Genomic DNA, 26,959 nt, shown 5'->3' with positions numbered 1-26,959 from the left:
TGTTCTTTTGGGTCCACTGATTTATAGATCGTGAAAACAGCCAGAAAAGCAGCATTTGTTCCTTTTATGTGTTTCCTCTTTGGATGTTTGTAGGTTTGTATTCAAAGTCATTTGCTAGTTTTGGCCACATGGTGTCAGTCTTAAAATTGGGCTCCACAGATTAGTGCATTTGACCATATATGTCTGTTATGAAACATGCTTAATTAATTGTTGTACCGTAGTTTGACTACACAAATAGTGTTTTGTAAAAGAAATAAAATAATTTCAGCAACAATATGCAAGGACTGTTCTCTGTCAGGGAGCTATGCCCAAGAAAATGGAAGGACGGCATTCGTGTGAAAGTTCAGTCCAGGCACAGCTCCACCATGCACATTCTGAATAAATCTTTTAAAACGATCTTTAGAAGTGAACGTTATGAGTTTATTTATTTTAATCTAATAGCAACGAACAGGCCAAAAAACATTTTTTATTTCTTTTAATATTCTCTTAATTGGAGGATCTGGTCAAATTTTTGAAGATGATAGTAGGGTAAGAGAGTGACCGGCTGGGTGAACTAGATTGAAAGAGCATTAACAAAAATATGACAAATATGACAGCCTTTATTTGTCCCACAGTGGGAAAACAGCTGAGATAAGAACAGGGATAATTTTTGAAGCACAATAGAGTTGCTATCAACTATACGGAGTAATAGTAGCAGTTGCACATATAATTTTCAGATATTGCACATATTAACAGTTAGATACTGCACAGATGAGCGGTGGTTTGTAAAGCTGTCTATTGTAGAAACAAATATTGTACATTGGGGTTGTGGGAATATTGCACATGATCATTGGTGTTCATTGTCCAGCCTGCCAGACCTTTGGAGTCTCTCCTTCACAAATTGAGGGTGCTGCAGTCTCTCACTGAAGCTCATTGTCCAGCATGGATGTCAGCTTTGCCAGGCCCCTGCTGTCACCCACCTCCTGCACAGAGTCCAGAGGACATTCCAGGCCAGAGCTGGATTTCCTGATGACTTCTTCCAGTGTCTTCCTCTTCCTTTCAATGATGCTGCTCCAGCAGACCACACCGTACAGGATCACTGATGGCACCACAGAGTCAGAGAAAGTCCTCAGGAGGGCCCTTCTTGTAAAATAATCAGAAATTCAATGAATAACAAGTCTAGCTTTTTCTGCCATTTGTTTTTATGTATTCTTATTTTATTATTGTGTATAATTTATGAACATACCGTGTTCATGTCTTACCAGAGTAGCAGATTAAACACATTTTGCTATTTTATACCAGTTGTGGACACTAGAGGGCACACTGAGTCGAGTTACAGGCTAGCTAAACTAGCGCTAATTACAGCCTACTGAAGTGTTGTCTGGTTACCTCACAGGATTTCTTCAGAGCACGCCAACCCCCTCAGTGTGTGATATCATTTGTATTCCCATTTCCCCATGCATTAAAGCTGTGTCGACTTTTCAATCTGAAGGGAGCAACAGGAAGTGCAGATCTTATAATGTCTGTATATTTAGATGTAATTCAGTCCGTGGACATTCCATACTCTGTGTGACGTCAACTCTGTTTAACGTGACTGGACGTGACAGAAACAAAAGTATTCAAACGCTGTCGCAGCAGCAGCAGCAGCAGCTGTCTGTAGTTTTTTCCTCCCTGTCAATATTTGGTATATTGTAACGATGTTTCTGCACAGATTATCTTGGCTGGGAGAGTTTGGTGTAGTTTGACATTGTGTCCACCTGGGGGCAGTGTAGATACACCAACAATACTGCATATAAAAATAGACATCATGTACTAGACTTACACTTCGGCATGGGCATTAAAAAGTAACGCTCTAAGGTAGACATGCAAAAAATATTATATAGAGCACCGTCATACTTGATGACGTTGAATAAAAACGTTATGAGTAAAAACACAACAAAACAAAAGCTAAAAATAATTATTTGCCTTTTGTAAGTAAAATAAAAGCTTTATTTTATTTTTTTTAAAGCTTTATTGACATCAGGTTACACTATCTGAATATTTATAATAATATTAAATTTATAATGCCGTTTATGAATCCGTATGTTTACGTATTGTTTCATTGTTTATTTCTTGAATGAATCCAAATGCTCAGGTAGGAACCGCAGTGACAGTCTAATCACTGCCATGTTTATTCGCAGGTATGTGCTGCTCTCTAGCGGTCGAAGTGTAAAACGGCAGTCACTCCCTCTGCTGGGCTCTGTCTACACACATTTTTTTCTACTTAATTTCAGCTCTATTTATGTTATTTTAGTGTAAACGTTAATTTAACTCGTATCTGTGTTTTTCTTATAACAGTGACATATACACAGTATCACTCGATGGTTGGCCTATAACGTTTTATATTTTGAATGCTAGGGGTGCCTGTTTTCATCTATTATCATTGTAAATCTCTGAATAGCTCTACGTCCATCTTTTTTACTCGACCGGCCATGAACAGGAGTCTCATTAAAGTTCCAAGAGAGTATTTTGACTGGAAAAACGCTATATAGACCCGAACTCCGCTTTTATTTTGAAAGTGTTGGCCGGAAGTAAAACATATAATTTTTCTAGCTTTATAGCGAGTCAATTGTAATTACGTATTTTTGCCGCTAGAGGGCAGGCCGTACCTTTTAAAGTGTAGGGAGGCGCAAAAGCTAGCTAAACTGGAGCTAATTATACTTTACTCTGGTAGCGATCCCGGTTAGCTTACAACACTTCGCCAAACTTTGGTAATCAAGTCCGACAAAATGCGCAGCAATTACACCCCTCGTTATAACGACAGGTGTCTACGCAGATTCTATTACTGTTCTGTTGTAGTTGGACATTGTGTCCACCGGGGGTCAGTGTAGATACACCAACCTGCCAAATGTAAAAACAGACACGATGCAGTACAGTCACACTTCCGGTATTGACACAAAAAATAAAAGCTTGTTGAGGCTACACAAGGAAGAAATTTGTATAGATTGATAGAAGTGTGTAAATTTGTCTAGCTTTAGAATGAGTTAGTTATACTTACGTATTTTGGCCACTAGAGGGTAGACCGCACCTTTAAAATATGCAGAGCTGCAGAAGTCGTCGTCGTTTAAACGCAGAAGGATCTCACGCAGATCTAGCAGGTAAGTGACGGACTAACTTAAACGCTACTAGCATCGGCGCTTCAGTAGCTTTACACGTTTTTATAATAAATATATATATATATGCGTTTAAACGACGACGACTTCTGCAGCTCTGCATATTTTAAAGGTGTGGTCTACCCTCTAGTGGCCAAAATACGTAAGTATAACTAACTCATTTATATATAAGACCACGGTTTCCATACAGTGATTCTATCACTTGTCATACTTGTAATGTTGCATATTGTGTCCATGGGAGGGCAGTGTATACACGGATACTAGCACATATCAAGGCAGTCTTGAAGAACTACACTAACACGTATTAACAGTATTTAATACATAATTTGTCTAATTTCATACCAAATACGTTAAAGCGGCTACTCGTGTAACTCGATTAGCTTTTTATTTTTATTTTTTTTTAGAGTTAGCTAGCTTAGATGCTACTAGTATTAATGCTTCGACTGATTGCTACAGATGCCGCTGGCATTCAGCAGACGACGCATAATGCAGTTAGACATTGTGACCAGCAGAGGGCAGTAAAGACATCTCGAGTGTACAAAATGTAAAGAAACACAATCTATTAAAGTTACACTTCCGGTAACATAAAAAATAAAAGCTTCGTGTAATATTGATTTCCTGGTACTTTTTTAAAACTGCATTTTTATAAAACGCAAATAAAATAAACACAAAATAAACAACAGTTTAAATCAAATGGTTTAGTTTAAAATATATTATTTTACTTTTTGATATTAATACATCTGCATCTACAGATGCTAATTGTCTGGACTGTCTCTTGGATGTTTTTATTGGAGAAAACATGGAAATGGACAAACATCTTATAGGAGTTACTTTCACCGGAGCAGAGGTCTGATCATGTTCTGCCACTTATTTAGGATGGTGATACCATATGACACATATGACACCATGCCTGGTCAAGTCATCCATAACTAAGCATGAGGAGCATCTTTGCAAAGTCCAAAGATTTATAACTTTCAGACAAATATCACTGTGCATATATGAAATGTATTCAATTTGTATAAGAGGACAAATCAGTCAATGCTAATTTTCAATGCCATTGTTTTGCACAAGTGTTGGGTTTACCTGACCAACTAAACATTTTTATAAGTAAAAAATAAGGCTGTAAAATATGTTGCAGATTTACCTAAACAATGTTTATGCTTTTTTTGTTGCCACCCAGTCACAACAGTTAAGCTGGTTGAGGTCTGGAAAAGGACTGACTGGGAATTATTGTTTCTTTCATAATTAGATTAAAATAGCTGAGAGGTAATCCTCTTACAAAGTTACTGCAGAGGGGCACTCCACGAGCTCTTGGAACTTTGAGCATCATGTGAGAGGCACTCTTGAGGTTTGTGTAGTGTGGATGGTGTTATAGGAAAGCATGACTCAAAAAAAAAACAATTGGAAAGGAACAGTTTTGAGTCACAATGATTAGAAACAAACTAATTTCCTAATGTAATTTACCTTATTTCCCCCCTTTGTTTTACAAGATACTCTACTAGTTCCATACCAGTGTTACTGTTCATGCTACTGTTCATGTCATTGTACCTAATGTATATACAGCTGCCTGCTTTAAAGGCAGTTGGGTGCATTAAAGTGACTTCATCTGTTTGATATGACCTCTTCTCCATACAAGACAAAAACAACAATTACATAATCAGACATTAATAGCAAGTGTTCTGCTCTAATTAAATCCTTAATGAAAATGTGACCATCATACGCCTTCTATTTATTATCATGTGGAGAAACAACAGCAGAAAACAAAAGAGTGAAAACATGTTAATGCACATCGCATGCTGTGTCAGTCAAAGGTCATTTTTATGTGCAAATTTGCTCACAGGGGACATGTATGGTGGACCATCCATCTGACACAGTGTGTTCCCTGTAAGGTAAAAGTCACAGTGCAGGACAATGCAGTCTGTGACTAAAACTGTAAATAGCTTCAGTTACGCAGCCTTTATATAAATTCAGGCCTTATTTTTACTTATCAAATGAGTTATTCACAAATGTAACCTGAACACCTCTGAATGAGCTGCTATACTCTTTACAGAGCACTTCTAATGATTTAAATAGGCTACATTTAAATTTGTAAGGTAAAGATGAAAGGTTCAGTGGTTACATTGAGTTGTCTGTATTCACTGTAGCTGTGTGACGTAGTGAAAGGTGCCCCTTTGCGCGTACCTGTGTAGCAGCAGATGCACCTGTAGCAGCAGCTGCACCACCTTCTACCTGCTGTCTGTGTTCACATGCAGATCCCGCCCCCTATTACTGAAGATGCATTTCTATTGGTTGGCTGGGCGAGCGAGCGACAGCAGTGTGGAGCACCTGGCAGTCAGTCATCGGCGGGGCTGAAAAGTGGAGCTGCGTACAGTGAGCTGACAACACAGCAATGCGGACGAAGAAGGGCAAAAACGAGGGGAATAGTGCGGTTTTCTGTAACAGCCCGGCGGCTCGGGGCTTCAGCTGCTCCTAAGGCATAATTCAACAGGGATTTTGGCTCTATATCCCCACATAAAGGAGATTAGCGGGCTTGGAAGCACCTCCGGGGCGGATATTTTCCCGACAAAACCCTCAACCACATCCGTATTCCCAGCCCCGGTGTGGAATAGTCTGCTAAAGAATGATTGCTTGATTATTTTTATACCGCTTTGAATCCCTTTTTGCCAGCTTTCTATTTTTACAGACTCGCTATGGTGGACTCTCCTACCATGAAGAAGACTTTTGTGGTTCCGGACATAAAGCCATTGGATTTGTATGACTGCATTAAATCAAAAATATGCGCAAGTGTCGGATGGCTGTTGGCAAAGTCCTACGGCAGCGCAGGTAGGCTTTCATTCAGGCGTCTGGCCTGCTGACTGAAAATGTTTGTGTAGAGGCTTAATATCACGGCCACCATCCTTTTGTTGTCCCGAATATGTTCATGTTATGTTCAGCAGTGTGGCGAAAAGCACATGCAGACAGGAGAGCTGCAGTGTGTGTGTGTGTGTGTGTGTGTGTGTGTCTCTCTCTGTGTGTGTGTGTGTGTATAGTTCAGCGATTTTTCAGCACAAAGAGCCGTATATGAAAAGCGTTCCCATTCACTGTATGCATTTTTGACCCTGACACATGTCATTTGTTCTCATTCAATGGGTGGTCACATTTTAGTATCAGCGCAGCGGCCTCCTCCTATGGGCCTTATCTCTAACCCATCCCGTCGTCTTTCGAGCCGCTAGGCTTCGCTCACAAATTGCAGGCTGCTGGGTATGTTTTTAATCCGGTTACAGACACGGCACATGGGGCGTTTATGTGTTTCTCTGAGGATGACAGCCTGTGCTAACTAAAGTGAACGGCTTCTATAAAACCTCCATAACAAGTGCTCGGCAAATAAACCGCAGACTCTGGAGGCATAGTAATTTATCAGCGCTTTCTTTCAGTGTCCTTACTCAGCACAATTCAAGAGGCGTTTGTGATCGCCTCTGTGATGCACAACACACCCAACTAACTGATTTCGCTGTCTGCTTAAAGCATTTCAACCACCGTCAGCTTTGACCCTGAAGTGATAACACGTCTCTTTGTCTGAAGATTAGTTCTGACTAAACAGTCCTGTTGGTAAAAGACTTCATGCGCCGCTTGTCTTTCAATGTAACTTGATTTGACAAGAAGAGTGGACCACACTCAGAAGTCTAATGACAGGTCTCTGCTTTCATAGTAATCTTGGACACATTACTGAAATAAATAATAAAAAAGCACATTCACATTCCTGAATGTGCTGAGCTTAATGGCCTGTTTGGTACACAGGGTCTTTTGACATGTAAAGTGTCTGTTTTTCCTTTTAACAACAACACCTGTATGTTACACAATTCCAGACAGGCCCAGAGTTTCAGGATTAAATGCTGCTACGCCATGTGTGTACTTCAACCACACCCTTTGGTCAAAGTCACTGTATGCCAGGCTGCAGGAATACGAGGGTAAACGCATGCAATGATGTGTAGTTTCTGTCTTAATCAACATAATGTCCTTGCTGATAGTTTCCTGCAAAGTCGGATGATATCATCCTGTCCCTTCCCAGAAGCTCCGCTGGGTAAGAACAACAGATAACCCAGCAGGAGACGGAACAGTCTTCAGCTCGTCTAGGTCTGATAGCCTAGTGATGATTATTGACAACATCTTTAATCAGAGTACAAGAAGGAGTCTAGCTTTTACAGAAAACTGTAAATGGCCTAATGAATAAAAGACCCTAAATATGGAAATGGAGTACATGTGCCCGCAGCAGAATTCTCTTCAAGAGTTTTACCTTCATCTCTGCCACAACCAAATTTAGAGTGCATAGTTTGCAATCACTTAAACATTTCTAATAACCACTTTGAATCAGTGGCCAGTTAAAACTGTTTCACAGTCTACTTCTGCATGTTTAAATGCTCTGGTTTGTCACCCCACAGATATTTTGTTTTGGTTTCCTAATAGTGCTGTTTAGAAATCTCACCAAATCCTTGTTGGTAGAGTTTGTATTATTTTGTAAGACATGTACTTATGTAATATTTTCCATACAGGGTGAAGAAAAAGTGGTTAAGCAAAGGATGTAATTTCTGATCCACTGTAGTTGCTGTGACAAATGACTTGACTGATGGCTTTCGGGCCACTGTGTGCTTTTACACTGGTATGAGACAAGAAACTCTGGATTTACCTGTTAAGACTTGAGAGAGGCTTCCTCTTGTAAACTGACAAGTTCATGAGAATGATTTGTAAAATATGTTTTCCTTCCAAGTTCATACTGTAGTTCACAATGTAAATTGTTTACTACTTACAAAAGCCCCAGCTTCAATGCTATTTGTTTAGGTTGTTAGTCCACTGGTGACTTTTTTTGTCTTGCAGTCAGTGAATCTAAACAATCAGATTCAACTGTTACCTTTTGACTGTGTACCTTTCTTCAGCTACAAAGTTTCTGTTGCTTACTTCAGTTTTAAGTCTGTTGAGTCAACAAGTGACAAGGACCTGTTCTTATTCTTTGTGTTTTTTTGGTGTGACTAATTCTGCAGGGCAGATATGCACCTTGCGGAAGTCTGGTGCTGTCCCTTGGGCCTCTGGAGAACCTGTAACATGAACACACTCTCTGTCCTAAAGGAAGTACTCCACTGTACATTGACCCTTTAAGGCTGTGCTGCCATCAGAGTGCTGCCTGTGTTGATGTGTTACTGGATACACAGGGTTAGCGTACATGCTGTCACATGCGTTTCTCTGTTTTAGCATCAGAATATTTGGATGGAGTCAGTTTCTGAAAACGTGAATTATAGCTTATAAATGCCTCACATATGTCTTTAGTGGCCTATGAGAGGAAGCAACATTCACATGTTGAATGCTACAGTCTTAACATGTAGATGTTCCTAATGACAATCTCTCGCTGTCTTGTCATGTTGACATGTCCATGCTGTGGTTTATACATTATGTTGGCTTTGCATTTCACACAGAGCTAGAGGTCATGTGTAGAGAATGATGATACCATGGTTCCATCTCACCATTGCTACATTTTTGGGGCAAGAAAACAGTACCCTCATTGTTCTAAAAATGAAAGCTGATAATCATCTGTGTTTAAACCTTTCCACCACATGATGAGGATGTTTATAACACCATTTTCAAGTGGGATTTAAAAGCCAACAGCCCTGTCGGAGCACATGAAATGCTGAGTTATTCATTTTGTAAAATGTTCTCCACAAATGGTAGTAGAGAGAAAAAATGAATTTTTATCCATTTGTGACATGGAGAGGGAAATGTTGTCATTGGAGCTTCCTGCTTGTATCCTTACTTCGAACACTTCTGCATATCTGAGCTCTTGTAAATAATTGAATGTATGCTGGAGATCCGAAAGGTTCCAGTAAGCACTGCCAATTTAGATGGTCAAATCAAGCAGGTTTCTTATACTGCCATGTTATTAATAGAGAGGGGAACTTAATGGTCATTGTCACTGTGACAGTCTTCATGAAACCCAAAGCTGACTATTTCCACTCAAAGCCCATTGAGAAGAGGAGGGTGGGTGGGGTCTCTACCTAAGAGCTAGCTCTGTTTAAGCACTAGCTGATCGGAAGCAGACTTATTTGTGTTGCTCTGTGTCTGTTGATTACTGTCAGACACGTGTCTCTGCTGTGACCTGCACTGCTAGCTCAATCAGTCGATGAAGTAGAAACATGGCTCCTGTTATCAGCAACCTATCAAACAATGCAGATTGTAGCTGATGCAGCTGAGCTGACTACGGCCTTGATGGCAAGCTCTTTTAATTCCAGCATAGTTTATGATAGCAAGGTAGTGGGTCAAAGTAGGATAAACATACTTCTACAGGTATATAGGAGGGCGAAGCCTTTTGGTCAACGTCTTTTCTGCTTAAATTTCGTTATTTAATTAACCACTATGTTGTAATGTGCTGCGCACATTTGACTTTTGCCTTCTGACTCAAACCAGCAGATAAGCACTGACTCCATGGCCTGTGAAAATGACAGAGGCGGTTGCTCCAGTTCATGCAAACACAACATGTGTTTTGAATGTAAACATTTCCCTTGAGTTGTATTGATGTCAACATTGTGGTGACATCACCTTTCTGTTTGCTTTGGGTTACACAAAAGCTTACAGTAGGTCTGTTTTCCTAAAAATAAGGCATTTGATTTATTAGGTGATTGGTATTATGTGATTAGTTTTGAACAACTGTATATGGATTTACCTCCTCAAATTTGTGCCTGGTTTGTTAGTGATAAAGAGTGTCACACAGACAAAGTTATAATTTATGACCGGACCGTCTCATACGGAAATGATGCTCATTTTGATCTCATCTCACTGAGTAGTGATATTTGCATTCTGCTTTGCCTCCGAGGGAGTTATAGGGACTTTTTTTCTCTCTCTTAAACACAACTGTCATCCTAAGATAGTGTTGGATTCACAGCAGTAAAGTGAGCATTGTAGTTTAGTCACACAGTAGAATATTGACAGCAAAATGAAGTACTTGGCATGGCTGACAGTCTGTCTGACAGCTCTGGTCATCATGGAGGGCATTGTCTAATGCAGGGTGATTTATTTAGGTAGCTAATATCACTGGATATATTAGATGGCACAATGATACAACAGCATAGGGACATCTCCCTTTTCATAACCTCTTTTTTTCATAAACATTCATTACGTTAAGTTTCTTCTTTCTTTTGTCAAGCACTCTGCTGGTACCCCATCTTTACTGAACTGCCCTTTAAAACAGCAAGATGCTAATTTGGGCAATTCAGCAAACAGACACAGGATATTAGGTGTGCTGCTTGTGTGGTGTGGTTGCAGAGAAACCTGTTTCAAAGAGGGTGTGTCAAGTTTGTGTTTTGGGATGATGTTTGCAGAGTTGGTTTTGTTTGCATAAAGACTGGTCTGAACACATTATTTAACAAACTACTCACACAATACTACATGTTACCACTACTTTGAGGTGAGGCATCCATCTAACCTATTTACTTGTAACATTTGGGAGGTTGTAGGGGATATATATATAGGGGACTTCTGAGAGAAGAAACAAGTGGCAGATCATCATCATCTCGTGATCTACAGATGCCAACCTCTGAGCTCATCATGGCCCACTGACCTTGATACTTACACTACTGTACTCAGCCATGATTATGTATGCTTTACACCAGCTGTTTTAATCTGCTGCTGAACCTGGCAGAAGGCAGGTTACTATGCCGTGCAACCGTGAAACATGTACATTAATCCTGATTAGAAAAGATAGACATCCAACATGATGTTTGAAAATTGTTGTTCACAGTTCTGTCAATGAACCACTTGTCTAATGATGATTGAATGTTTTTTTCTCCTGATAGAAAATGTACCTGCAGAACTGCGAGACCCCTTTTACTGTGACCAGTATGAACAGGAACATCTTAAACCGCCAGTCACACGTCTCCTTCAGTCCTTGGAGCTCTACTGTCGCACCTACAGCCTGTTACTGGGGGGCACTGGAGCTGAGGGACAGCCCAAAGACAATGTCGCCCTGCTGCAGCTCCTCACTCAGAGAGGCATAGTCGCCAAAGACCAGGACACAACAGTGACTGATGCAGACCTGCGACATAAACCCATCAAAATGGTAAATCTAAAATTAGTATGTATGGGCACTAACAGATGTTACCCTTCAAAACATACTGTTTAATTTCCTGGGTAGGAATTACTTTAGCTTGTTTATCACCCCAAGGGATATGTGCCTGGAACCTGATTCTCTGCTAACCCAGGAGTCTTTAAAAACACAGAGGTGTCAATTTTACTTGATTGTTGATGTAGGGGCACATTTATGCTTTGATTTTAGGGATTAAAGAACATCAAATACACCCCCACTCTTTTACTACCCCAACCCAGCTGATCCCAGAGATGAGTGGTTTCAGCTGCTTGGACTGGGGCAGTCATACTGACACTAGCCATACCTACTTCACTTTCAGGGTGTGACAGGGAGAAAGAGTCTAGATACAATAGATGGTCCAGATCACAACAATAGCTTAACAGTTCTGGTGAAACTTTAGATAATGTGTGATGGAAATACTGGGCTTGCTCAGTGAGGTAAGTCAAGCGAAACAGGTTTGTCCTCTTACCCTTGACAATAGGTCTCTTTCTTTCTGTGTGTGTCTCATTCCTATTCTTTATTCTGAAAACCTGCAAAATATGGAACACTGAAAAATGAGAAATGTTTTTACATCTTATGTCTTATGGCAAACGTTCTGCTTCTCTGCCTCAGCTGATGCAATGTAACTCAGTTTTATGGTGTTCCCTCACTCATTGTCTTTTCTGTATAGCATACTATCTGCCTCTCAAAATGGTTATTCCTGAACCATCTTGGTTCACGCTCATACAGGCTGTTTGTAAAAGCTCAGGGGACTCCCTGGGGATTTGTAGAGAAAACACTGTTGTTAGGTGAGTGCTGCTCCACTACTGCTGCCTGCCAACCCCTGCAGCAGGTGATGCTCTGGTGATGACATTGTTCTGATGTTGTGCTTAGTTGTGTGTGTAAAAAAATCTGTGCACACACCTATCATTGCCACAGATTCTTAATTAAATTACAGAAGTTGTTTGCTCTTTAGAAATGGGTCATATGAGAATTTGGATGTTGGCAAATGTGAGATTGTGGTATAAGTTTTACTTCAGAAGCAGGACGTGTGTGCAAAGACAGACACAGACAGATACAGACACAAGCTTAAAAATAGACTGCAGGGAAAATGCTGTTTTCTATTATTCCAGTAATTTGCAGCTTCATTATGACTGAAGTATGTCAGATACATCCTACACCTTTGTGCTCGATGTAAGGTTTCTAGTAAGGAGTCCTAATGATCTTTTCTAAACACCTATTAGCTCTCAATGGGCTAACAGGTGCACAACAAACCATTCAATCCCAAAATATATTTTATTTTTGCATAATGTCGAAATAATGTCTCTACATGAATTTCTCTGCTTGCATGCTGTGTATCTTAGCTTTGGCTGATGTTTCCAGGTGATACGATAGTCCATCTCAGCTGTAAATCCTCATCATTAAACTCTTATTCTGGCTGTTACCATTAATTCTGCATTTGCTTGTTGCTATTTTGATGAAGTAGGCCTTCTAGCCACTGCTTGGCTGCTTTTTGAGCTTGTCTGTCACTGACTGGCACTGCAACTACAGTGTGGCAATGAAAGAAAGTGGGTCATGCTGCAGCATTAGAAGGATGGAGCATCAATGTGGGTCTCGGCCAGTAAACGGCTTTGCAGCAACAACAATCTGCTGCAGGACTGCTGTATATAAAGCTGCATATTTGTGTCAGACAAGAGGGCAACATACAGTATAGTGCAAGTATGTAAACCATAGCGAGTCATGCTTGCCACTGACAAATGAACATTGTTGCTAGTTTATATGCCCTGTTTTGTTGCCTTGTTGTTGAGCTGGTGCATGTGGCCTTTTCTGCTGATTATATGTTAAGTTTGGCTCATGCATGTATTCAGGGATGTACATTCATCTAAACCCAGAAAGATGCTGATACTGGTTTGGCTTGATGCCTCAGCATCAGTGTAAGCCCCAGTGACCTGCTGTCTCTAAAACTACAGTGTCCCAGTATTATGTCTGTGTTTAGATTCAAAAAGATTTAAGCAGAAAATAAATTGTTTGTAACTTCATAAATTCTTTGTGTACCTTATTAAGTAACTTAAATGGTGCATATCATGCACCCCAAATCAGCATTATTTTGCAGGCAATGGTCATCCAAAGCAGGAATCTTTGTAGCACATAATTCCAGGCATCCAGAGCCTCCCACAGCCTCCACCTATGACTTGCTTGTGTGTGTCCTCCTAGTAGATGTCCTTTTGATGGTAGCCTAGCCCCCAATCACTCCTCAGATTGAGGATAAAGATATCTGAAGATTAGAGATAATCTGCCATGCAGACTGAACGTCATCATCCATGATTGGATGACATACCAGAGTTGACCATGTATTCACCAATCACCTAACATGTCTCACAACTTGTAACTGAGACTGTATAAAATCATAATTATGCACTTCAAACATTGGTAATGATTACACTTGACATCGTTTGCCACAATGACAAAGTATGTCATGTAACCATATTGCTGCTAAGCCTCTTCCTGGTACCCTGTTGGTTTTGAATAGCTCTGACACTTAGTCTTAAATCATACTGCTGTGCTCGCAAGTTTCTGGTCAAGTGAACATCAGTCAAGAGCTTAGCTGAAAGTGGATGTGGCACACTATCAGAAACACTAACCGTCATCTTACATCATTTCTTTTTTTCAGCCTTTGCTGATTGGAAGCTAGTGATCAGTAGTAAATATACTCTACCCCCCCCCCCTTTTTTTCAGTTCATGTACCTAACCACGTACATAACCTCTTTTCCAAAATCCCCTGCTGGGCCCTGGGCCTGCCTGATCCCCCCGTTTGTCTCCCAATCATTAGTCACTGGGCAGGGGGATGGGGTTAAGTCATATTTCAGGCATAATCAGGTTTTGCCCTCAATATAATCTTGCTTAATGATCAACAAAATGCCTTTGCATTTTTTGCTTTTTGAGTTGTTTATTTGATAGTGCAAGTTGATTTGAAATTTGAATAAGGTTGTAAAGAATTTGTGTTGATAGGTTTAATTGATGGAGTATTAATTTTTCCTCTGTCTCTCTCTCTCTTTGAGAGTTGCTGGATGTTTCCAAGCAGAGTGCCGGGCCTAAGCCAGGAGCACAGAGCAGTGTAGCAGTCAGGCTTCCACTGAGCTATATTGTGGGTCAGCTGGTTGGTTGTTATGGTGATCTGGCAGGCTCAGTGCAGTGCGTTCGAGTTGTTCCTCTCTCTACTCTCATTAGGGGAGACTTGTGATTTAGCTTAGCGAGTTCTCCTGGGTCTGCAATGGGAAATCCACTTGCAACACCCTCCTCTTTCCTCTTTTCTTCTGTTCTTTTTTGTTATGAATTACCCTCCACTCTCTCTTCTAAGTAATTACTGTACAACAGAATTGGCTACTTTCACTAGGTCTGTTTGGCCTTATACATTTCTATTTTGTTTTCCTCAGTCATCCTGTTGTTTTGCACACTGTGGCAATAGCACAAACCTATAATTACACTATGTGGCTAAATGCAAAAATGTGTTGCTGCCATAAATCACTTTGTTTTTATATGAAGTGATTAAAATGCAGAATTCTAATAGACGAATTTAGCAACATATCTGTTGTCAGAAAGAGAAATTACAACAAACTGGCTAACCAGCATCACAGTAAGCTCATGTCAATCTTTAGTGTCAATACCATATGTACCAGACACACAGGAATTGAAATTGCAATGCTCTCTAAGGCCCACAATGCACAACATCAAAGTAACACATATCTATAATGTATATCGTGACCCCTTTTAAGGGGTGTCAAGTGTCTGTTGTGGTGAACTGGACAGGGGTTTTTTTTCAAATTATGTTTCTGTTGGTCTGTCTTGTGCGCCATCCTTGCAACATACAACACAGTTCAAGTTACACTTCAATTAAAAGATGTTTATAATTTGGCCTAAGGGATGTTGTAAGACAATGTTAATAGTATACAAGATTATGTATTAAGTTGTATCAAAGTGGAATTCGTCAGCATGTGGTTAACTTTGAGTGCTATAGTCCTTTGTATTGTACATATCCATTTGTCCCTTTGTCCCTATCTGCACAGCAAACATTTTCATAGAAAAGATGTATCTCCCACACAGGCAAAATGATCTTTGGAGGCAGGTCAGTCAGGCTCACACTGACTGCAGCACATCCTGAGAGCTTGGCCCAATACTATCTGACAAGCCTTTGCTGGCATAGCCTGCCCTGTCTGCTCCAGCAGTGGGTCTGCCCAGGTCAGCACTTTACATCAGGGTTGAGTAGGCAGACGTGCAGACAGGGCTCATGCACGCAGCTGGACTGCCACCAGCCCCCATCTGGGGCTACATAAGAGGTCGGAATAAGAATGTCTGGCCTCTAAGGTGGAATTTGTAAGTAGTAACAGGGAGCTTGCACTGATTTGCACAGATTAAGCTCTGAATGGTGATGGAGATTGAAGGTGTGTTCCCATGACAGGAATGTGTTGTTTGTGACCTGCCGTTTATTGCAATTAGTCAGTGGTGAGGAGACGGGGGCCCACAGTACTGATTTACAATGGCAATGGTGAGGCCCCGTTTACACTTAAAATACAAAAAATAAAAAATAAATCCTAAACCATTTTCCAAAGTACTCTGGGAAGGATTTGACCACGTACTGTATATTGTGTCTTATGTGTGTCGAACATGTAATTTAAAGATAGATCATGCAGAATCTGTGTTCTTCACACTTTTGTACATTGCAAATGACTTTGCTGGTGACCACAGCTGAAATGGTGCAAAAATTTAAACACAACTGCTCGACATCTTGGAGAAACACAATGGATGCAGGTGTAAACAGCAATGTGTCTTGGCTGTCCACAGTGTGTTCAAAACAACAAGACCCATTTTGAAAGCCAAGACTACAAAGTGGTTTGAGGTGTATAGAGAAAAAGGAGACACAAAGGAGGAGAGAAAAAGATACATTGACTAGATAAGGAATAAGAGTTGTTTACAGAATAACCTCACAGTCAAACAGTCTTTCTGGAACTTATTTTCTAACCTTGCTCTACTGACATGTGGTAGACCTATGGCATGACCAGAGCACAACACTTAATAAGCTAACAGGTTTATAGAGTTAAGGCTGTTGCTTTAAGTGAGCTGATAATGCTGTTGGTGTATTTTAATGGGCTCTCTCTACTAGAAAGGACTCCCTAATGTGCTTCCAGGTATTAGAAAATATATATTGGATTCACATGCTTGAGTAGGTTAAAACAATCCTTTTATTGTGTGAAAGTAAATCCAAGTAGATTTTATGTCTGTTATGTTCTTGACAAAAAATACCTGTTTCAGAGAATGAAACACTTTTTGCTGTGTATCCTGGTTGATCACATTAAGACACCTCATTTTATCCTGCAGTCTCCATGAGCCACTTATATTCCACAGTAAATAGGAAGGCAAATAAAGGGAAAGCAGCTGAGGAATGACAAGCCTGTACACACGTGTTATCATATTACAGGTCCATTGCCTCTTTAATGATTCAATGAGTATACAAACCTAGGTCCAAAGTTCACACACATCTACTGCTGTGTATGTTTGCATGCTGAGACATCTTCTCAGTTTCTGCTGACTCACAGCTGGATCCTGGTGACCTCTAGAGGCTGCTGCTTGTAAATGATAATAGTCATGCAGGAGACAGAGGTGGTGTCTGTTTCTGCAGAGAGCAGTGCCATACAGACATTATTGTGTTAACTGCAATTGATTGATGCTGTCTTGGCTCTCTGGCCTTCAGTCCCTTTTCTCTCTCACATGTGACTGGTGCAGAGTGCTCATCTGGCAGTGATAGATGCCTTGATGGCTGTGGGAGCCATGGAAACAGTGAATGCAGTTAAGGCGTGTGGTTCTGCTGAGCTGCTGGGTGGAGCTTCCAGGTGGGAGGATGCACTTCTTCATTGGGTTAATGAGGTAAGAAGCAGGCTAGGGAGAAACATCTTTATTGTACCTTATCAAATATTGTTGATGACCAAGTATTTATTTTAAAGAAACATAGCGCTGCTTTAATTCCCTGTCTGGGTGTATGTATTATAAAGACATGTGTGTTTGTGTGTGCATTAACTATTTTTTCCTTACCATGCTTTCAGTTAAACCAGAAGCTGAGAGAACAAACTGAAGGATCCCAGAATGACTCATCTCAGGCCATTACAGAGCCCCAACCAGTTCAACCCTCTGTAAGTACTGCATTACAAATTCAATGTGTTATTATGTATCACACATTATATCCAAACACGCATAATAATTTCTGCTCATGATACGGCTCATGATCAGCATCTTCTTTTTCAAAGAAAGAGGCAGCCAATATCTTCAGACAAACACAAATGTGTGTGACAAACAAATGTTTGCAGTTGTGGTGACAACACTTGCTGTTTCAAATCTGGTGGAGTGAGGTGCATTTTAGTACAACATTGGAGAGAAACTGTGTGGGGAGGATAGTTAGAATTCATCAGGTCAAGTCAGGGTGAGCTTCAATAATGACCAATATCTTCTCTTCTCCTATCCCTTTTAAAAGCAGCAGGTAATATTAGTGGAGAGGGAGCATGGAAGGATCTGAGTGACAGGGAAGGTTTGCTTCTATGAAGCACAGGTCTATGAAAATCCATAATTTAACAATTTCCATCCCAGATATCAACGCCCATCACCGAACGATCAGCATTCCGTAACGGAGGAATTTCAGTACTGTCTAAATTAATGAAACTTTTAAATTCTTCTTTTGTCTTTTTATCTCTTAAGGGTGAGTTGGTATTCACAATGCTTAAGGTCACTTATAAAATCCCACTCTCTGTCTGGATGTGTTAAATGATTGTGCTGCAAGTCATATAAACTATTTAAAATTTAGGAGATGTCTAGGTGTTAGTAGCAGAAGGAAACAATATATACTAACATAATCCAATATTACATGGAGGGTGTTCAAGTTACACACTGTATTTTGTTTACTTCTCAGTGTTGTGTGCACAGACAGTACCCTGTTTGCCTTCACACTCTAGGCCTGTATTTCTAAATATTCAGGCCACTGCAGGATGATATGGCCTCACAGCGCTGAGGAAAACAAAGTTTTGTTAAAACAATGGCTGCATCGCTGTTTTGTCAACAAAGGTTGTCTTGTCATTTCAATAGAGTACCTTCCTTACAACCCTTTCTCTTGTTTGTCAAGTTCTTCCACTGTAGGCTTAATAGCTCTCCTTGTGCTCCTGTTCTCCATTTTCCTGTCTTTCTCTATATATTCTGTCCCTTTTCCTCTCTGACAGTGTCCTACTCGCTGGTACTGGAAACTTGTTCCTGTAAGTTCCCTCCTTTCCTCTGCTACCTCCCCTTGTCCCTCCATCTCTCCAGTGTCTTCATCAAATTTATCAGCAAATATCTGATGGTCAGGTGTGTTTTCCCCATAAGCTGGTGTGAGACTGCATCATGTACCACATCCTCAGAATTAGCACTTAACAGCATAATGTGTGTGTCAGGATAGGGGTGTGATTTTATTATATTTTTGACAAATGAGTGGTGCATGAATCTTAGTTTGAATTAAAGCAGCTTTTGAAAGTGCCATGTAGAACCACATCCTCTGGTGTGTGACAGAGGTGTCTTTTTGTGAATGACTGCAGGGGTTAAAAGAAATGGTCCTGTAGTCAGCTGGTTCCAGCTGACAGTGGACCTTTTGTCTGTATACTGCAGTTGTACCTGAAACATTTTCTCTCTTTCTGAGAGTCATGCTCTTTTATGTTCTCTCTTCTTCTTGAGACCCTAGTTTGACCTACTTTCTCCTTATAAACCATTCCTTCTTCCTGCTCTGAGCTTTCTCACTCCTTACCATTGGTTCACCTCTACACTTTAATTTTTACATGAACTAAGCATGGCCTTAGTTTGCCCTCTTTGTTGCATTTATTTTTTAATATGGTGTTTTGTGTTTTGCTGTGTGCAAACTTGAGATTATCTTCATTTTGGAAAACCTTGCCTGTGATGATGGCTGATAATAATAGCACTAACTAATATTGCAAATATTATGAATGCAGCATCTAAATGCTTTTTGTTGTTGTTGTTGTTCTATTAGCTCCGCTACAGGAAGGACAAAGTTCAATCCAAACATAAGCCCATCTTTCCAGAAGTGAATGAAGTCAAAGACCTGTCCAATGGTTGTGCTGTTGCTGCAGTCATACATTACTATTGCCCTGGCCTGCTGAGACTTGAAGGTATTGACAGTGTCACTGTGTACTTTAAGAGTCAGTTGTTAGTACTGAAGTTGTAACATTTCTTTTCTCTTTCTGTAAGATGTTTGTATGAAGGAATCTATGTCCGTAACAGACAGCCTGTACAACCTGCAGTTTATCCGTGAATTCTGTGACAGTTGTCTTAAGAACTGCTGTCACTTATCCCTGGAGGACATGCTATACACGCCACAGGAACTTCAGGTACTTTCACACTCCAGATCATTGAATAACATTAACAAAAAGACATTTTGTATAAACTTCTTCATGGCATTTTTTGTGTGATTTTTAGCTCAACTTCCTGTGCTTCCTGTCGGAACTGCTCAGCTGGTTTGAAGTACGAAGGCCGGAGTTTGTTCAGCCGATAGACACATTAGGTAAATGTCATCGTGTGATCTTTTTTGTATTAACCAATATATGAATATTGTGTAACACTACCATCAGTGTTTCCCCTAGGTTTACAGTTCTGTGTGTGTACACGCATTAGGCCGCTGTGCACAGCAGCAGCAGTGACTTGTAAACGTGACCATGTAGAGACAGAAATTACATGCCACATTTAGTCTGTTTGTTTGTTGTTCTGTTATGATCTGCCGCTATATAAAAATAATATAATGGTAGGGGAAACGCTGACCATGAGATCAAGAACTTTTATTTTCTGTTGTTTTTGTCAGATGGAGCCACACCAGTAACACCAAGCAGTTTGAGTGGTAACAGGTACAGAGGCTTTTGGCATCTTTTGTAATGTGTTACACAGACACAGATGAAATGCTTGTTTGAACTGAAATGTTTTGTTCCCACTTTACAGTACCTCCCCCTCTATCTTTAAGAAGCCTTTTCTTCCAATTTCTTCCTCTGCATCAGGTACGATTCAGACTTTGCTTTGTCATTGTTACATTAAGCTACAGAATTATTTATATAAGTGGTTCTCCCATCTTACTCAATTCTTGTTTGTCTTTTAGTTGTGTTTTGTGCTGTTCTCGATTTATATCTATGTACCGGTATATGTGTATTTTTTTCCTGTCATTGGTGTATTGTTTGATGTGTGCATCCCTGTGTGGTTTGCATGCCTTTACATGTCTGTGTGTCCCACTGTACTCAGGATCTTTGACTCAGTCTACCTCAATGTCTCATATAGAAGGAGTTGGAAAGACATGGGGCAAGAAACCTCTCAGGTACGAGCCTCTACCATTTTTACGCTATCTTTTAAATGTATTTTCATTGTACTCATGTTCACCTTCTCTCTCCATAGTCGGCCCTTGTCAGCAGTATCCTTCAGCATTCCTTTTGGCCTGGACAGTGATGTAGACATTGTAATGGGCAATCCAGTGATAACCCGCTCTGTAAGCTCAGATCAACTCAACCCAGCAGGCCAAAATATGACTAGGGTGCCCTACACCCCTCCTGAAGACCTCAGCCATTTGCTTAGCAAACCCCCTGGCCCCAATGGTCCACAGAGGGCATCATGGGTCACCCAGAGTCCCAGCATCCCCAGGCTTGCAGAGGAGAATGGCCTTGGTACAAGTGAAGCAGGAGAACTGCCAACCATTGAAGAGGCTCTCCAAATTATTCATAATGAGAGCAAGATGGAACCTCGTTTACACCCTGATGGTGCTCCTGATGGCTTCTACCTCCACTCTCCTGATGACCCAGCTAGTTCTAGATATAACAACAACTTGGCACCCATCAGTTGCTCTGCCCCAACACGCTCAGGAATGATGTACCGGCCTACAGCAGAGTCCAGGGAGCCTACTCGCACTAGAAATACCTCTGAATGTTCACGGGATGATGATTCAGTTTTAAGAGATGGCAGTGTGGATTCAGATGCATCAGAAGACCTGCCTAAGGCTCAGTCCACTCCCACCACACCAGCAGCTGGTGCACATTCTGCTAGAGGCCATAGCAAAGAGGCTCCTGACAGTGGTGTAAGAATGACCAGCTTTGCAGAACGCAAAAAGAAACACATTATGGATTCTCCAAAGGCTGGTGACCCTTCATCTCCTGAGATGACCTCATGGGTACAGAAATCTGAAGAAAGTCCCAACAAGAGCCCACAACTCAATAATGAGATGTCTGAGCTGGGGGTTCGGCTTGAAGAGAAGCGCAAAGCTATTGAAGCCCAGAAGAAACGGATTGAGGCCATCTTTGCAAAGCACCGACAAAGACTGGGTAAGAGTGCCTTTCTACAGTTAAAGAAGGAGCAGCAAGAAGATGATGGTGACGGAAAAGGAGATGGCCAAATCAGCACATCATCCACAGAAGAAGACCTCTCTCGGTTGACACTGGAAGAAAGGCTAGCACGAATGGAGGAGGAAGAGCAGCAAGAGCAAGATGGACAGCGCCCCACAGTGGAAGATGAGGGGAACATTAAAGGGGGACTTAACAAACAGGTCAGTCAGTCCAAAGAAAAGGCAGGAACACTAGGAGAGAAATCTTCTGGTACACCTGGTGAAAAAATGGTAGCTCCTTTAGGGGACTATAACAATGCGGTGTCCAAGTTAACAGCAGCTCTGAGCTCACTGCAAAGTGATATGCAGCGGCTGACAGAGCAGCAAAATCAGCTAATCAAGAAGAAAGGCTCAGCATCCAGCAACAAATCCTGGGTTATTCCAGCAAGCCCTAAAACCTCTACCCCAGCTCCTGCTCCAGTCCGAATGTCAAGAGAATCCACCCGAGATTTAAATTCAGCCTCGTCTTCTCCGTCTCCATCGCGCAAAATCACAAACCACACCACTCCACCTAAATCTCCTCATGTCCATCGAAGAGCCCAGTCTGTGCCTCCAAAAAGCCCCAAACACAGTCGTCACATGGACGTTAAAGTCCCAACCCTGTCAAGGGTTCTTACCCCACCTCAAAATGTGGACCGCATCCCCCATCTTCGTCGTGTTAATCCTAGGCAGGCCCAAGTCCAGACTTCATCTTCTTTCTCTATTGGTGACTCTGTCAGCCTAGATGAGGTACGCTCATCTACACCTGTCCCAACTCCCATACTGACTCCCATACCAACTCCTATCCCAACTCCCCGTGCTGCTGCAGATGACACTTTGTCTGAAATAGGCTCCAATGATGGACATAGCATATTTAGCATGGACCTCGAAGCAGGGTCCTTACCCAGTCCTTTGACAAAGAGGGACGGGCTTGCAGGTGGAGGCTACAGCTCTGGGGCCCCATCAGAGTGCTCCTTTGAGAGTGATGCTCCTGCAGCGATGATGAATGGCAAACGTAGTAGCCTGATAGAGATATCGTTATCTGCTTTGCGAGATGGGGAAGAGGATGACCAAGTGCCTGATGCTTTCTCTGACTCCATGAGTGACAGGACAGAACCAGAGGCTAAAGCAGGTGTTGGATTCTTTTTCAAGGTTGGTGACTTATTCTTATTATTGGTGTGCACACAAAATGGTGTGGTGGTGAATTTATGCCTTGTTATTCATGTCTTAATTGTTAGGATGACCAGGATCGACCGGAGGATGAGATGGCCCAACGCAGAGCAGCTTTGCTGGAGAAACAGCAAAAGAGAGCAGAAGAATTGAAAAGGCGCAAGCTTGAACAGGAAAAAGAAAAAGAATCAAAGTGAGACTCATTTTCTTTATATACCTACATTCATAGCCAACTTAATACCTGAGTATCCGTCATTTAATTAATAATCAGATTTCAATATTTTAACATTACAGTTGCAATCACTTGTCTGTTGTGCACCTTATTTGTAGTTTCACACAAATGTTACTCCGTTCTTCCCTGTACTATTAGCAAGCCTCAGTGGATGATCATTGAAGGCTGGGGGAGTAAAAATGAGGACAGACCTCAGACGCCAGGGACCCCTCCATCATCACACACCCCACCAATAGAAGGAACTCCCCAACGCAGAGGAGACTTCACTAGGCAAGAGTATGAAAGGAGACAGCAGCTGAAGATCATGGAAGACCTGGACAAGGTGCTGAGGCAGAAACCCACCACAGTCCGAGGTGTAAAGAAGCAAAGACCTAAGACTGTGTTCAGAGATGACTCTGTCCTGTCTCATAGCCCTGTCAAGGGATTGATGGGTAAGTAGTTGTGAGGTTTAATATCAGATGCATTTTCCTTCACTCATGCATTGTAAATATAATTTGTTTTTCCTTTTCCCTCTTTCTCTCTATAGGCACCAAGCTGAACAAGGTATACTCCCACTCAACAATGAACTTATCATCCATGGCTAATGACTCTGGAAACCTGACCCTCAGGAAGTCTCCCAGGTAACCTGCGAAGTGACGATGGTTTGCATTTTTTTGCCTCTGCACCAGCAACAGTAATGGCTGAAGACATTAGCTTCGTCCACATATCTCACCGTTCTGACCTTGTCAATGCAGTGTAGTTAGAATTAAGATTTGTTCATAGTTAGGACTAAGGTTAACTTGGACAAAGGGTCAAAGAAGAAGAAGATCAGTGCTCTTGTGAACATGATCAATATTTTAGGAGTGTCTGGTGGGAATTTCCTCAAATTTAGCACAAATGTCCACCTAGACTGATGAGTAGATGAACCAATGAACCAGGTTGTTGTAATGTTCTTCAAAAACAATAATTGGTGTAAAACAGAGCCAAGATTTTGATTCTCAGAGAAATTGTAAAATTTTGTACAAATATTTGACACCTTTGGTAGCCACTATTAAGTGTAAAAGGTGCATGTAACGTATATGTACACACAGCCTGAAGGTGTATAATTGACTCTCCGGACACACTCTGTTGACTCTGTCTAGTCGTTCACACTCTCCCGCCCGGTCACGAGTAATGTCACCAGGACGTTTGAGTGCTCACAATGGAGAGAAAGACTGGGAGAATGGTTCCACTATTTCCTCCCCTGCCTCAATCCCAGAATACACAGGTCAGTGATATGTTCTCTACTAAGAAATTACACAGGTCAGAAAGCATTAATGTGTATGACATTTGGAAATGCTATGTCTTGCAGGACCAAAGCTGTACAAGGAGCCTAGCTTTAAGTCCAACAAGTTCATCATCCATAATGCTATCACCCGCTGCTGCCTGGCCGGCAAGGTCAATGAACCACAAAAAAACAAGATTGTAGAGGTAAACCATCGTCCTGTGTCAGAGTCCAACAAGGAGCACTACACTAAATAGGCTGTAAGTGACACACTTAATTTCAGTTTTCTTTCTCTGTATCTCCCTAATCAGGAAATGGAGAAGAGCCCAGCCAATCACTTCCTCATCCTCTTCAGAGATTCCAGCTGCCAATTTAGAGCAGTTTACACCATGAACCCTGAAACTGAGGAGATGGTACGGCTCACTGGCATTGGCCCCCGTATCATCACATCTGAAATGGTAGAGTCTATTTACAAGTACAGTTCTGACCGCAAGCAGTTCACTGTCATCCCGTCCAAAACCATGTCCATGAGTGTAGATGCCTTCACCATCCCTGGCCACTTTTGGCAAAAGCGTCCAGGAACTCCTAAAAAGCTCGGCACCCCTAAATAAAGTCTTACCCACAACAGGAAACCAACTCAGTTTTTCTCTGTTTTGGCCAGTGCGGCACTTGCTCATTACCCAGTTAGAATAGCAGTGACTGGCATTGTCACTGACATCATATGACTGGCCATCTATCAACCTGGACTCTGAGAACAATCTTGTTCACTCTACAAGTCAACAGAAATGGTCACTCCCTTGATCAGCCAATCTATTTGCAATGGTTTATGTTTAATTCATCTGGTCTATCTAGATTGTAAAATGCAGCTGATGCATCCGATCCTATCAGGATGAAGAAATCTCTTTCCTTTGCCTCCCCATGCCTTGCCTTACCCTGCCATGCCTGAGTCATTTTGCGACTTTTAGGTAAGAAAAAGAGGGGACAACCACACTGCCTTTGCCTGCACAACGATATTTTGGGCACAAGTAGTTCACACCCCTCTCAGTGTTGCTTGCTTTTCCTTTTGCTGCCTTTTTCTATTTCCAGGGCTCTCTCTCTCTCCAGTCTACTGAGACAAGTGGCTCAGCTCTCAGTTCTGATAGGAGAACTCAGCTGAATATAAATAGCAGGTCACACTGCGCTAATATGAATGTAGGGCACCACTCACCACTCATTCAATTCAGGGGTGTTTTCAAGGTTTGGGTAGGACTAGAAAACACCATAGTGAGTGGTCCCTCTGTGAGATGCACTGGTGGTGGCTACTGTGGTTGTCAATGGACTTGCACACTGTGCCCCATGGTTTGTGCACTCCATTCAAACTCTCTTTCAGCTGTAGACATCTGGATGTTTTTTTTATACTGTTTTGACATGTTTTGCTGGGCAAATTGATTCAGCCTTTCAGTGCTGAAAGAAGAATGAAATTCATGTGACTTAACTTGCTTTTCTCATTTTCATCATGTGATGAATTGAAATGTTATCTGAGCTTATCTTGGGGAAAAAAAAATCCTGGAAACATGAAGGAGGGCTTTATCGTGTCTATCATTACTTGGATACAGCTCTGTGTGAAAATGAAAAATGAAAATGATGATTTAATATATAATGAATGCTGATTACTTAGGTTTTTGACAATGATTTGTAAAAAGTAAGTTGACCTTTGTAAGCTTTGAATAAGCTAGCCTGCTGCTTAAGCATTAGTGAGATGTATGTTTGAGTACGAATGAATGAGAATGAATAGAAATTGTCAAACAGCTAAAATTGCTGGAACTGTTTGTCTAGGGATTAATAAATCCTTTAGGTCATAAGGAGTCTGTTTCCTATTATGTTTTCCCTGTTTGTGTGTCCTGGCATATAAACAGTAGGATTTCTTGATGAAGGATAATTCCGGACTGTAACAGCCCTCATCTACCCCACAGTCTCTAGAGACTCCTTCATGTGCAACTGTAAAATGCCAAACTGCTATGTTTTTTTCATTGTCCATGCTAGTAAGGAAAATCGACACTACAGCTGGTTGTGATAATTTCACTACAAATTATGTGTGAAATTAGCCGTCTACTCTTTGCAGTCCTTAGCACTACATCAGCTGCCATAGTGCAGCAGTTGTCTTCAAATCACTGACTGCCTCCAAAAAATGTGTTTGAATGAGATTTCAGTTCCGATGTGGGGGAAAAAATGTTGAAAGCAGCAATTAGAAAGAATGGTTAGAGAAGTGTGTGTGTGGAGGAGTGCACATGAAACATGAGTGGATGTTTGTATTTATGTGTTTGTAAAAACTAGTATGTGGTAGTAAACACCATATTTTGATTCTGTGCAATTCTTCCCTAGGAATCCCACAGGTGTATTTATTTTCTTGAAATTAGATGCATTAGTGCATTTGATGTTTAGGTTCTACTATTGTTTTTCTTTGGTTAAGGTTATGTCACTTACTCATTTCATAGAAGTTGTCATAACATTTGTTTTTTTTTCTCTTTTGTTGTCAAATCTGTGCCAGCACATTATATATGTTCATTTCATAAACTGACTTTCCTTGGCAACTGGACCAGACAAAATAAAATCATTTTTAAATCATCCACACCTGTATTTCATTCATGTTTTTTTTCACCATGTTTAGTGCCTCTTGCTTTTGGCTACCTAGAGATCAGTTTACTTTAAA

The 26,959-nt window shown here is 41.1% G+C and overlaps 1 protein-coding gene across 2 annotated transcripts; it reads left to right on the top strand.

Moving 5' to 3' along the window:
• Positions 1 to 5,479: 5,479 nt before the first annotated feature.
• camsap3 (calmodulin regulated spectrin-associated protein family, member 3) lies at positions 5,480 to 26,876 on the top strand. Of its 2 annotated transcripts, none has more exons than XM_028413009.1 (17): positions 5,480 to 5,954; positions 10,946 to 11,208; positions 16,993 to 17,133; positions 17,310 to 17,396; positions 19,268 to 19,406; positions 19,486 to 19,625; positions 19,714 to 19,798; positions 20,093 to 20,135; positions 20,227 to 20,282; positions 20,557 to 20,593; positions 20,671 to 22,777; positions 22,864 to 22,988; positions 23,166 to 23,458; positions 23,554 to 23,647; positions 24,149 to 24,273; positions 24,358 to 24,476; positions 24,582 to 26,876. In XM_028413009.1, exons 1-17 carry the CDS (start codon positions 5,822 to 5,824, stop codon positions 24,879 to 24,881), a joined length of 4,287 nt encoding a protein of 1,428 aa, XP_028268810.1. In that variant the 5' UTR covers positions 5,480 to 5,821; the 3' UTR covers positions 24,882 to 26,876. The 2 variants fall into 2 exon arrangements, with proteins under 2 accessions (XP_028268810.1, XP_028268809.1); XM_028413008.1 differs by having other exon boundaries at positions 20,521 to 20,593.
• The last annotated feature ends 83 nt before the right edge of the window (positions 26,877 to 26,959 follow it).

The sequence above is a fragment of the Parambassis ranga genome, chromosome 8 (genome assembly GCF_900634625.1).
Source record: "Parambassis ranga chromosome 8, fParRan2.1, whole genome shotgun sequence".
Lineage (NCBI taxonomy): Eukaryota > Metazoa > Chordata > Actinopteri > Ambassidae > Parambassis > Parambassis ranga.
Note: the sequence above shows the minus strand (reverse complement) of the source record. Positions and strands in the feature narration are given on the sequence as shown.

Coding starts and splice junctions, on each gene's coding strand:
- camsap3 (XM_028413008.1), top strand. CDS start 5,822: ATGGTGGACTCTCCTACCATGAAGAAGACTTTTGTGGTTCCGGACATA. Junction 22,778..22,863: donor GTGTTGGATTCTTTTTCAAG/GTTGGTGACTTA, acceptor CTTAATTGTTAG/GATGACCAGGATCGACCGGA. Junction 22,989..23,165: donor GAAAAAGAAAAAGAATCAAA/GTGAGACTCATT, acceptor CTGTACTATTAG/CAAGCCTCAGTGGATGATCA.